Source organism: Carcharhinus amblyrhynchos, chromosome 8 (genome assembly GCF_965287045.1).
Source record: "Carcharhinus amblyrhynchos chromosome 8, sCarAmb.v2.hapA, whole genome shotgun sequence".
In the NCBI taxonomy this organism is placed as follows: Eukaryota; Metazoa; Chordata; class Chondrichthyes; order Carcharhiniformes; family Carcharhinidae; genus Carcharhinus; species Carcharhinus amblyrhynchos.
Window position 1 is genome coordinate 110779193 of NC_137331.1, and position 12921 is coordinate 110792113.

Genomic DNA, 12921 nt, shown 5'->3' on the forward strand with positions numbered 1-12921 from the left:
CGCAGACACGGGGAGAATGTGCAGACTCCACACAGATCCAAGCAGGGGATTGAACCCAGGTCTCTGGCATTGTGAAGCAGCAGTGTTAACCACTGTGCCATTGTGCTGCCTTAAATTAGAAACAAACGAGTTACTAATTACTAGTCACGAAGTGTCGAAGCTTTTTAAATTAGAAACCAAGTAGCGATAGTTGATTCTGGCCAGTGCCTGTGTTCACTTGTACAATTTAAGGACCTAGTGGACATCAGGTGTGGGAGGCGTTCGGCTGAGTTTGGATCTGCTTTCTGGTTGAAGTGTGGGGGCAGGGGTCTGGAGGAGGAAGGTGGTAGGGGCAGAGGGGGGGTGGAAGTCACCCCCTAAACCCGATTGTCAATGGCAGAGCCACTGGAACTCAGAAACCCAGTGCAAATGGCGTTCATGTCATTTTTCTGCAGTTATCCGTGGCCAGTGGGAGAAACCCTGGTAGATAGTCAAGCCCTCCCTGCCTCGGGATTACATGTGAGTAAGACAGACCTGAGTGGGGCCTATCGGTGACCATGAAACCATAGCTAGAGTTACCACATGCCGGAGAGGGTGGGAGCGTTTGGAAAAAAATACCCCAAAAATTTAGGATTTATTCTTGGGGCCTCCGATTTGAGCCACCACTCGACAGATTGTACCGCACAAGAATGAAGGTGGCCACTTTAAGATGGCAAGAAATCTCACAACACCAGCTTAAAGTCCAATGGGTTTACTTGGAAGCACGAGCTTTCGGAGCACAGCTCCTTCACCAGGTTAAGATGGTTGAGTGAATAACAGATAGTGAATGGCTTGATGGAACAGTGCTTTTAATTTGGAATGACCATGGCAACAAAGATATATTTTTTCAAAAAAGCGTCAGTTGCACCTTGTCAGTTCAAAGTTGCCAATCCTCACACACTGCCATCGAACATGTCAGGTACATTCACATTCCTAATTAGCGCTGTGTGGGCTTCTTACTGTGGGGCCATGAAATAGGGAACACCCATTGCAAATTGCCCAACTTTCCCCCGCCAGGTAGAATCAACTCAGACGGAAAAGCAAACCACTCTCCAGACGCTGTTTGAAGCAAAACAAAAAAAAAGATGGTAATTGTCACTATGGAGACCATTTACACAATAGTGCAATTTAAAACTTGAGGCAATAGAGGCAGCCAGCGCAGGAGCAACAAAATGATTATGCATCTCAGTGCTCATCAATCAACCTATCAGCGACATAATTGGAGAGTGTCTTGTCACGACACTGCTGCTCACTATACCAAACTCACCTCTCGAACTGCCAGTCAGAGTAGTGGAAGTGGCTCTGAACAGACCAGTAACTTTCTCCTGCCGGTACAGAAGGAGCTATTTTGAGGAGCGAGCCTGCTGGAGGCAGCAAGAGGGAAAATTAGGAGATGATTCAAAACAAAATGTAAGTCACAATTATGGTAGCTTTGGTTACGGCACGGTGGCACAGTGGTTAGCACTGCTGCTCTGCAGCGCCAGGGAGCCAGGTTCAATCCCAGCCTCGGGTGACTGTCTGTGTGGAGTTTGCACGTTCTCCCTTGTGTCTGCATGGATTTCCTCCAGGTGCTCCAGTTTCCTTCCGCAGTCCAAAAATAAAATCATAGAACCCCTACATTACAGAAGGAGGCCATCGAATGTGCACCAACCACAATCCCACCCAGGCCCCGACCCCATAATCCCATATATTTACCCTAGCTAGTCCCCCTGACACGAGTTAAAGTTTACTTATTAGCCACAAGTAAGGCTTGCATAAACACTGCAATAAAGTTTCTGTGAAATTCCCCTAACCGCCACACTCCGGCACCTGTTTGGGTCAGTGCACCTAACCAGCATGTCTTGTGGGAGGAAACCAGAGCACCCAGAATACACAAAGAAGCAATTGAGCATGGCCAATGCACCTAAACCGCAAATCTTTGGACTGTGGGAGGAAACCGGAGCACCCGGAGGAAACCCACACAGACACAGGGAGAACGTGCAGACTCCACGCACAGTGACTCAAACAGGGAATCAAACCCCAAGTCCCTGGCACTGTGAGGCAACAGTGCTAATCACTGTGCCACCGTGACGCCCTGTGCAGATTAGGTGGATTGGCCACGATAAATTCCTGCCAATGTCAGGGGAATTAGCTGGGTAAATACTTGGGGCTGCAGGGATATGGCCTGGGTGGGGATTGTTGTCGGTGCAGGCTCAAGAGGCCAAATGGCCTCCTTTTGCACTGTAGGGATTCGATGATGATTCTACGAAGTAGCTTGCTATCTTCTCAGTTGAAAGGAATGAGAGTGCTCTCCATGATTTCCCAGATAGCCTGGTTCTAATCTCAGGTGAGATGCTGTGAGGAAGGTGAAGTACATTAAGGATAAAGACAGAAAGAGGGAAATGTGGGTTGAGAATTTGTGACCTCAGCCCAGATCTGAGCAAGGAAAGGGAGGCAAAACACTAACCGGGGGAAGAGAAATTGGAGATTTGATTAATACGAATGTCTCTTGCTTGGTTTCTGGTTGCAATGCTGTGGGCTTGGCACTCTGTGCTTTCTGGTATGTGGTGTAAGAATGGACAGGAAAGATATCTGGAAAAAAAATGTGGAAAATGCCTGTAGCATTTTGTCGCCAGATTAAGGTAAGTTATGAAGTAAATTTAACAATTATTTCCTCTGCGTTGAATGTTGACAGGCAGAAATGCAGTTCTTTAAGGGTTAATAAATTGATTCAAGATTTTGTTTAATTTTGTGTCCAAACAAAATGGGCTCTCAAAAGAATAAATTGCATTGCCTCTTGGCAGTACAGAACTTGAATATTCCTGGAGAGAGAGAGATGTTGCAGAAGCTTTTCATCTTGCACTCATCAGGACAGACACAACAATGCCAAATTTCAAAGGATAATCGTATTTTACATAGCAAGAGGAAAGGATGCTGATTGGTTGATAAGCCTCAGTCAATCAGAACCGGCTTGCCAAACAATCCTCCTATAGTTTAAATTTAAGTTTAAGTTTATTTATTGGTGTCACGAGTAGGCTTCCATTAACACTGCAATGAAGCTACTGTGAAAATCCCCTAACCGCCACACTTGAGTGCCTGTTCAGGTACACTGAGGGAGATTTTATCATGACCAATGCACCTAACCAGCCAGTCTTTCAGACTGTTAGAGGAAACCGGACCACCTGGATGAATCCCACGCAGACCTGGGGGGAATGTGCAGACTGCACACAGACAGTGACCCAAGCTGGGAATCAAAGCCAGGTCCTTGGGACTGTGAGGCAGCAGTATTAACCATTGTGATTGTTTGAAATTTAGCAGTCTTGTGTTCATCCTGATGAGTACAAGATGAAAAGCTTCAGCAACCTGTCTCTCATTTCAGCAACATTCAGGCTACATGTCTGTAATGTTCTTTTTCTTAGATATATGATAGCATATATATATAAATGGTCGCTAAGTAATACTTGTTGCTAGTCTAGCTTCAGTCTGGCTTTTTTCTCATGCATGCTGACCTGGAAAATCTTCCTTTGCCTTAGCTGCGATAATTGTGACTCAGCTTACAACACCATACATTCGCATCGCCCCTGCTGCAGGCGACAACCAACTAACAGGTCAGACGTTCAAGTACCGACCAAGTCATCATGCCATTCTTTTTACCTCTCCTTCACTCACTCTCTCTCTCTGTTCCGTTTCAGAGGTTTTATTTTCTCTGTCACTTTCCACACAGCAAGCTCATTGTGTTCTCACTCCTGACATTCAGTTGAACCTTTTGTCTCTACTTTTGGAAGTTTTGCAACTAACCCGTGCACTTACGATATCTCTGCACTGCATGCTTTCATGTTGCATTTTGTCTGTGAATGGATCATTGGGCCTAATGTGCATAGATGTCTAGCTACCCGACCTTACACAAAATCTTGACTGGACGGAGATTTTTTCCATATACCGTATTTGCGTGTATTTATTTATCTCCAAGAAAACAATTGCAAAATTGGCCTCCAGGACAGTTGACAAGAGTAACCATTTGAATGCTTTTGGCATAGTTTGAATTTGGAAACAAGAATTTATCCATGTTTCCAAAGCAGAGATTGCTGAAGGAATAATGCTCTTCCTCTAGATGTGGTAGACTAGAATCCCTACAGTGTAAAAGGAGGCCAACCGGCCCTACACTGACAACAATCCCTCCCAGGCCCTGTCCCCTTAATCCCATGTATTTACCCTGCTAATCCTTCTGACACAAAGGGGCAATTTAGCATGGCCTATTCACTTAACCCACACATCTTCGGAGTGTAGGAGGAAACCAGAGCACCCGGAGGAAACCCACGCAGACATGGGGAGAATGTGCAAATTCCACACAGGCAGTGACCCGAGACTGGAATTGAACCCAGGTCCATGATGCTGTGAGGCAGCAGTGCTAACCACTGTGCCATTCTGCTGCCCACACGTCTCTAGCACTTCACAACTAGCTTGATTCTGGGTGAGAATATTTTCCGGTGAGGGGAGATTGAGTAGACCTGGCCTATGCTCCCCGGAGTAAAGAAGGATGTAATGTGATCTCAGGGTTTCGACAGGGTAAGGTGCTGGGAGAATGCTTTTCTTGGCTGGGAAGTCTAGAACTGGGCATCGTGCCCAGTTCAAAATAATGGGTCGACCATTTAGATCTGAGAAGAGACGAGTCATTAAACTAACTGGGGAGGTGAAGGTCGAGTAGTATTAGCACGAGACTATTAATCCAGAAACTCAGATAATGTTCTGGGGACCTGGGTTCAAATCCTGCCACAGCAGATGGTGGAATTTGAATTCAATAAGGAAAAAGTCTGAGTTAAGAATCTACTGATGGCCATGAAACCTTTGTCAATTATCGGAAAAAACCACCTGGATCACAAGTGTATTTAAGGGAAGGAAATCTGCCCAGGACTAGGGGGCATAGCCTCAAGATAAGGGGCAGCAGATTTAGGATTGAGTTGAGGAGGAACTCCTTCACCCAAAGGGTTGTGAATCTGTGGAATTCCCTGCCTAGTGAAGCAATTGGGGCTACCTCATTGAATGTTTTTAAGGCAAGGACAGATAGATTTTTGAACAGTAAAGGAATCAAGGGTTATGGTGAGCGGGCGGGTAAGTGGAGCTGAGTCCACGAAAAGATCAGCCATGATCTTATTGAATGGTAGAGCAGGCGTGAGGGGCCAGATGGACTACTCCTGCTCCTAGTTCTTATGTGCTTATGTCCTTACCTGATCTGGACTATATGTGACTCCAGAGAAACAGCAACTGCCCTTGGCTAATTGGGGATGGGCAGTAAATATTGGCCCAGTCTGTGACACCCATGTCCCACAAATGAATGAAAAAGAACACGGAAGAAGGCCATTCAACCCATTGGGTACATGATGCTCTCTGTAAAGTTATCCAGTAAGTTCCACCTCCTTTCTCTCGTCGTGTAGCCCTTCAAGTTATTTTTTTCTCATTTCTCCATTCTCTTTTTGAAATCATTGATCACCATTAGACAGCAGGTTCCAGATCATTACCACTCACCATGCAAAAGATTTTACTTCAAACCCACCCCGCCACAGCCACATCTCTTGCCCAAAACCTCCTTTGGTTTTGTACAATAGAAACAGATTTTCTTTATTTATCTGGCCTAAACCTGTCATAATCTTGTGCACCTCGATCAAATCTTGCCTTACCATCTTTGTCTCCAAGAGGAACGAACCCAGCTTCCAGGAAAAACGCCTTCACTCAAAGGATTGCGAATCTTCGGAATTCTCCTGCCCAAGAAATGTGTGGATGTTCTGTCTTTATGTATATTTAAAACAGAGGTTTTTGAGTAGCAAATGGAGAGAGTGCAGGAAGGAGACGTTTTGACAGAATATCAGTCCAGATCTTAATGAATGGAGGGCAGGTCTAAAGCACCAAGTTCCTGTTCCTCTTTCCGGTGTCCTTGTGTTTTTATACACTGCATACATAGCTTCATGGGCACTTGCTACCATCAGGTCCCTTACCAGGTGACCATGTTCCCTTGTTGGGTTCTCACAGAGAGATGAGCAGATGATTCAGAGTCCAGAAGTGTCATAATGAAGTCTATAAATGTGTGCCATTAAATGTGTGCAGATGCTTATCTTCCAGCAGCAATCAACCAAAATTGCTTGACAGAGGGAATTCTGGCTGATTTTTCATCTACTCCCCACCCCCGCCATCTCAAAAAAACAATAATGTCAGTTCATTCAGATGATTCAGCCTTTCTGGTATATATGACCATCTCAATGGTGCTTTTGCTCATGATATTGATGGACAGTTCAATAAGTTGTAAACGTGATGTTGTCTTAGCATTTATGCTGGTGGGCATTTTATGGCAAAATGCCCAACATTTCATTGCTCTTCCTTTGGACCATTCTAAGGTTCCATCATCTACGTTCTATTTAGACAGTGTCATAGAATCATAGAACCCTACAGTGCAGAAAGAGGCCATTTGGCCCATCAAGTCTGCACCGACCACAATCCCACCCAGGCCCTACCCCCATATCCCTACATGTTTACCCACTAATCCCTCTAACCTACACATCTCAGGACACATAGGACAATTTTTAGCATGGCCAATCAACCTAACCCACACATCTTTGGACTGTGGGAGGAAACCAGAGCACCCAAAGGAAACCCACACAGACATGAGGAGAATGTGCAAACTCCACACAGACAGTGACCCAAGCCAGGAATCGAACCCAGGTCCCTGGAGCTGTGAAGCAGCAGGGCTAACAACTGTGCTACCATGCCGCCCATGTGTCAGCCATAGGCTCAGTGAGTCACACACTCACCCTAGAGCCAGAAGATTGTGGGTTCAAATCCCACTCCAGATACTGCAGTACTGATGGAGTGCTACACTTCTGAAGGTGTCATCTTTTGGATGAGATGTTTAAACCTGAAAAGAAGAGTTGAGGAATTCTCCCGTATACTCTGACCAATATCTATTCCCCAACCAACATAACTGAAAATGGACAATCAGATCATTATCACATTTCTGCCTGGATGATCTTATTGTGAACAAACTGGCTGCCACACTTCCTACATTACCACATGACTACACTTCTAAGTACCTCCTTGGCTTTAAAGCACTTTGCGATGTCTGGAGACCATGAAAAGTGCGAGCCTTTCTTTATATTCTTTTTCATTGAATAAAGGACTCAAGGAAGCATTTTATTCAACTGTCAAAGAACCAGTGTTCAAATAAACAGATCTTTATGAAAACAGCAGTTGAAATTAGCATTTTTTTTGTGTTCGCAACGTTTGCCTAACATCCACTTGGAAACATAGAAGCTAGAAGCAGGAGTAGGCCATTTGGCCCTTCATGCCTGCTTCACCATTCATTTTGATCATGGCTGATCATCGAATTCAATATCCTGATTCCCCCCTTCTTGATCCCTTTAGCCCGAAGAGCTATATCTAATTTCTTCTTGAAATCAAACAACGTTTTGGCCTCAACTATATTCTGTGGTCATGAATTCCACAGATTCACCATCCTCTGGTGAAGAAATTTCTCCTCCCCTCAGTTCTAAAAGCTTTACCTCTTATCCTCAAACCATGACCCCTAGTTCTGGACTCCCCTACCATTGGGAACATTCTTTCTGAGTCTACCCTCTATAACCTTGTTAGAATTTTATAAGTTTCTAATGAGATCCCCTCTCACTCTTCTAAACTCCAGTGAATATAATCTTAATTGACTTTGTCTCTCCTCATATGACAGACTTGCCATCCCAGGAATCAGCCTGGTAAACCTTCGCTGTACTCCCTCTATAGCAAGGGCATCCTTCCTCAGATAAGAACACCAAAGCTACACACAATACTCCAGGTGTGGCCTCACCAACGCCCTTTACAATTGCAGCAAAATATCCCTATCCCCACACTCAAATCCTCTCACTATGAATGCCAATAAACCAGTTGCCTTCTTTACTGCCTGCTATACCTGCGCGCTCACTTTCAGCGACTGATGCACGAGGACTCCAAGGTCTCGTTGAGTATCCACCTCCCTCAATTTACACCCATTCAAATAATAACCTGTCTTCTTATTATTGCTTCCAAAATGGATAAACTCACAACCATCCACATTATACTGTATTTGGCATGCAGGTACCCAGACACTCAGCCTGTCCAAATCATGCTGAAGCATCTCTGCATCCTCCTCACAGCTCACCCTCCCATGGAGTATCTATTTAGGAAAAAGTCTACCTTGTTCGAGGAATGGACTGTCCTTCAGGCCTCCAATCTGTGACCCCAATTAAATGATTGATGAGAAGTAAAGCCATTCTGAGCAGCAACCAATGGCTGCCTTCTCTTTCCAGCTCATTTCTAATGAAGTTAAGGTCGAGGTAAAAGGCACATTTATGTACGCTGTGTAAATATTTCAGTAAGAAATATTCTGAGGACTGAATATACTTGGCGACAGGTGTGCCGGGATGGTGGCAGCACACTGCACAATGGCTGCGTGATAACGTTTGTGTGAACAAATATGATTAATTGTTCCTTATCCACAACATGTCCTGAAGGGAATGCACAGCTTAATGTGGAACCAATGTCAACATGTGAATGAGGTCTAAATAAAACAAAACCAAGAAGTCGAATATAATTACATTTACCTAACTCTTAATTAATATAGTTTGGGGGAGACAGTGGTGCAGTGGTATTGTCACTGGATTAGTAATCCAGCAGGCGTAGCTTAATGCTCAGGGAACCTAGGTTCGAATCCCACTATGGCAGATGGTGAAATTTGAATTCAATAAAAATCTGGGATTAAAAGCCTAATGACAGCGTTGTGAATTGTCGTTAAAAACCCAACTGTTTCACTAATGCCTTATAGGGAAGGAAATCAGTCATTTTGATCGACTGTTAAATACCTTTTGGAATGCTGACCCTGCCAGTGATGCCCACATCCAATGAATGATTAAAAAAAAATTCTAGCAATATTTCCAAAGTGACGGCCACAAAATTATTGCGTGCACTAATTAGCGTACAAACCCACCTTTGCCTGCTATCAATAGAAGTGGTAACTCTTTGAAATATGAGCTTGCGTTGTCCTATATAGAACAGTCCTGGCGGCTGTGGTGATTTTTCTCTCCTGTCCTGAGAGGCTGAGCTGTTTTACATTTAATCTGGTGCAATTCTGAGGGTATAGTTGCGGAGAGTCAGGGTTAACTGTCTCAGGAGGCTGATGTAAACTCAAACAGACTTTCATCCCTTCTGCAACACAAACCGAATGCATTTTAATACTCTCCAATGTCATTGGTGATTTATTACCCCTCTTTTTCTCATATTTGTGAGATAAATTTGTCATTTCAACCATGGTTATCCGAGCTATGACGCAACCCAGCAATGTGCGAATAGCAAGAGCCTCCATATTGTGCACTGTGTAAGAATGTCCTCTGATACTTCATTGAAACAAATGACTGGTAATATTTCTTCACTTCCCATGCATCAATAACCAATTCACTTCGCTCCAAAAATACTATTTAAAGAAATTAACTGTAAATAAAAATGCTTTCACTCTGGCAATTTTCTTATGTTAACTTGAAGCCATTGTTTAAATGTAGTCATTTCCTTTTACTCAGTGGATTATGCCAGTATGCATCTAAGTCACATATTTCAGAAGATTTAACTCTTACTATGGGGAAAACAGTGCAAGCGGCAGGTTGAAGGCTACAGCTGACATCATCCTATCCGGAGGTTAAGAAATGTAACATCAGCTGAGATTCCCCCATTCTCTGGATATTGTATGGGCATTGTGGCGTTCCCTGTCAAATATCCGGAGAGCATCAGAGAAAGATTGGAGGATTCTTTTTTCCTGGCTGATAAATTGGGAGACGGACTGTAAGGTCAGCAATTGGAAATTCGGATCAGATTACAGGAAAATAAGTCGTAGAATCCCTACAGTACAGAAGGAGGCCATTTGGCCCATCGAGTCTGCACCCACCACAATCCCATTCAGGGCCTATCCCCAAAGCCCCAAGCATTTACCCGAGCTAGCTCCCCTGGTAATTTAGCACGGCCAATCCACCTAATTCGCAGACCTTTGAACTGTGGGAGGAAACGCACACGGACACAGTGGGATGTGCAAACTCCACACAGACAGTGACCCAAGCCGGGAATTGAACCCTGGCGCTGTGAGGCAGCAGCACTAACCACTGTACCACCAATACAGGAAAATCAGTTTTCTAACAGTGAAACATATTAGATGGTTAACACGAACATACAAATTAGGAGCAGGAGCAGGCCACTTGGCCCCTCAAACCTATTCCACCATTTAATAAAGTCATGACTGATCTGATTTTTAACCTCAAGTTCACATTCCTGCCAAGCCCTGATAACCTTTCACCCCATTCCAGTCAAGAATTGTATCCCTCTCTGCCTTAAGGATATTTAAGGAAACTGTCTCAACCATCTTTTGAGGAAGAGAATTGCAAAGTCTCGCAACTTTCTGAGAGAAGTTTTTTTTTAATCTCCGTCCTAATTTGTTTATTTATTTATTAGTGTCACAAGTAGGCTTACGTTAACACTGCAATGAAGTTATTGTGAAAATCCCCTAGCTGCCACAGTCTGACACCTTTCAGGCAAACTGAGGGAGAATCTTGCATGGCCAATGCATCTAACCAGTGACTCCTGGTTATAGATTCTCCCACAAGGGTAAATATCCTTCTCACATCCGCTCTGCCAAGTCCCCTCAGAATCCTATATGTTTCAATCAAATTGCCTCTTTCTCCTCCAAACTCCAACAGATACAAGCTGGTTAATGTTTTAAAAGGTTAACTAAAAAAAAGGGCAAAATTACCAGTCTCTAGGTATTGACAAGAGGTGACACGCGGATATCTTTTCTCTAACACGGCAAGTTGTTATGGTCCGGAATTCACTCTTGGGAAATCAGTTAAATAATTGAAGAAGGAAAGAAATGACAGGAGTGTGTGAGTAAAGACAGGAATGGGACTGATAGGAAAACTGCACTAAATTAACTGCACTTTGCTGACAAAGGCAAAGTGAACAGAGGGTTGTAAAGTTGTTAGGCTTTTGGACTGTGTCTCTCAGGAAAATTGAAGGGGATCTATTCTGAATTCCACCTGTCAGCATGTCTTGACAATTTGGTTGTTAGAGATTAAAGATGGTCCAGGTTATTTTACCGGAAAGAATATGCCATGTGTTTGCACTTGGAGAAAATGGCAATAGCTTGTGTGTGCTAACAGTGGATAGATGCTGAGATTCCAAAATCCCAGGAAAATATTGGGAATGTCAGGTGGCAAACAGTTGTGCTTTAAACTGTCTGGTTACTTCTAACATTGAAGAGAGTTGGGTTCTCAAGTGTAGTTAGTCAGCATTTTACCTTGATACAAGGCCCATGTGATTCACATTGCCAGGGAGGTGGAATTCAAGAGGGGAATTGCCTGAGATATGTCTGAAAAGACACAGACAATGTCAGTCTGCCAGTATCCAAGAGATGAGGGGCAGCTACAGGCAGCAAAACACTGTAGTTCATCGTGCAGGAATGCTAATAGGAGCTCGTCTCACATTAAAGGACCAAATTTGTGAGGAGTTAAAATAAGGCTGGAAGATTTATTTAGTTTGTATGAGAGGAAGAATCTCCAGAGCAAGGGCTTCACTGTGAAAGACAGTTCACAGAATCCCTACAGTACAGAAGAGGCCATTCAGCCCAGTGAATCTGCACCGACTCTCTGATGCAGCTTCTTACCCAGGCCCTCTCCCCTGCCCTATCCCCTTAACCACCTTACCATGGCTCTTCCATCTAAACTACACATCTTGGGACACTAAGGGGCAATTTAGTATGGCCAACGCAGCTAAACCTTAACCCCTAATCAGAGATTAATAGTTTCCAGGCTAAGAAAGGAAAAGAACAGAAGTAAACCTTCAGCAGCTAAGGATTACATTGGGGCGACACAGTGGCACAGTGCTTAGCATTGCTGCCTCACAGTGCCAGGGATGTGGGTTCAATTCCGGCCTTGGGTCACTGTCTGTGTGGAGTTTGCACATTCTCCCCGTGTCGGCGTGGGTTTGCTCCGGTTTCCTCTCACGGTCCAAAGATGTGTGGGTTACGTTGACTGGCCATGTTAAATTGACCCTAGTGTCAGGGGATTAGCAGGGTAAATATGTGACATTAAGGGAATAAAGCCTGGGTGGTATTGTGGTCAGTGTAGGCTTGATGGGCCAAGTGGCCTCCTTCTGCACTGTAGGGATTCTATGATTCTATGATTGGTTTCAGGACAATTGAATGTCTACTAATTGGACAGTGTAACATATATCTCTGAGGTGTGTTTTCAGTTGTGCATGCTTTGTGGTCTGAAATATAAGTTGTCTGCAATGATGGTGTTTAGTCAGTAGTGCTCTTAATTCTTTGTTACAGTAGAAGTTTGAAAATGTGGAATCTTGTGGTGCCGTCCTTTCAGCTGTTAAGTAGAAGCTTTCAAAAGTTGGTGGTTTTGTACGGAGATTATTACAGAGCTGAACAGCCTCATTTTGTGCTGTTTGATAGAGTGGGGGGGTGGATGCATGAGGGGGAGAGCGACGGCGACAGAATATATTTCCATGGCCTCTGCATTTTTCATTACTGACTGATTTACAGGAGAGAGAGGCTATTTCAACAAATGTAATTTTGACATTCCATCACATTATACAGTAAACAGTACAAATGGTAGTTGATAAAGAAAGCCTCCAAGCACCAAGGCACTCAGTACGCGATGCTAGTTATCTCATTCAAACAGATATTAAGCATCCCTGCCAGGACTGTGATCATTCAGTGGTTGCCGGTTTGTGAATAAATTGCCGGGAAATAACAGTTTGCGCACGAGATGTAGCTGTGATTTGGAGCTCTCCAAGGTGGCAGACACTGTGCTGTCTTGAGAAACAAACAAAAGGAGAGGGGAATGCATAGCAAATGAGCTTATCTCA

General features: G+C 44.0%; 1 protein-coding gene across 8 annotated transcripts in view; it reads left to right on the forward strand.

Annotated features, from left to right (window-relative positions):
- LOC145346831 (receptor-type tyrosine-protein phosphatase mu) overlaps positions 1–12921 on the forward strand; it is an 834856-nt gene that overhangs the window by 593213 nt on the left and 228722 nt on the right. For 5 of the 8 annotated variants that reach the window (XM_080194637.1, XM_080194638.1, XM_080194639.1 and 2 more), the window contains one exon: positions 3531–3605. The exons of the other annotated variants lie outside the window; for them this stretch is intronic. In XM_080194637.1, coding sequence (XP_080050763.1) covers positions 3531–3605 — 75 coding nt within the window. The remainder of the gene's footprint in view (positions 1–3530; positions 3606–12921) is intronic. 8 annotated transcript variants of the gene reach the window in all.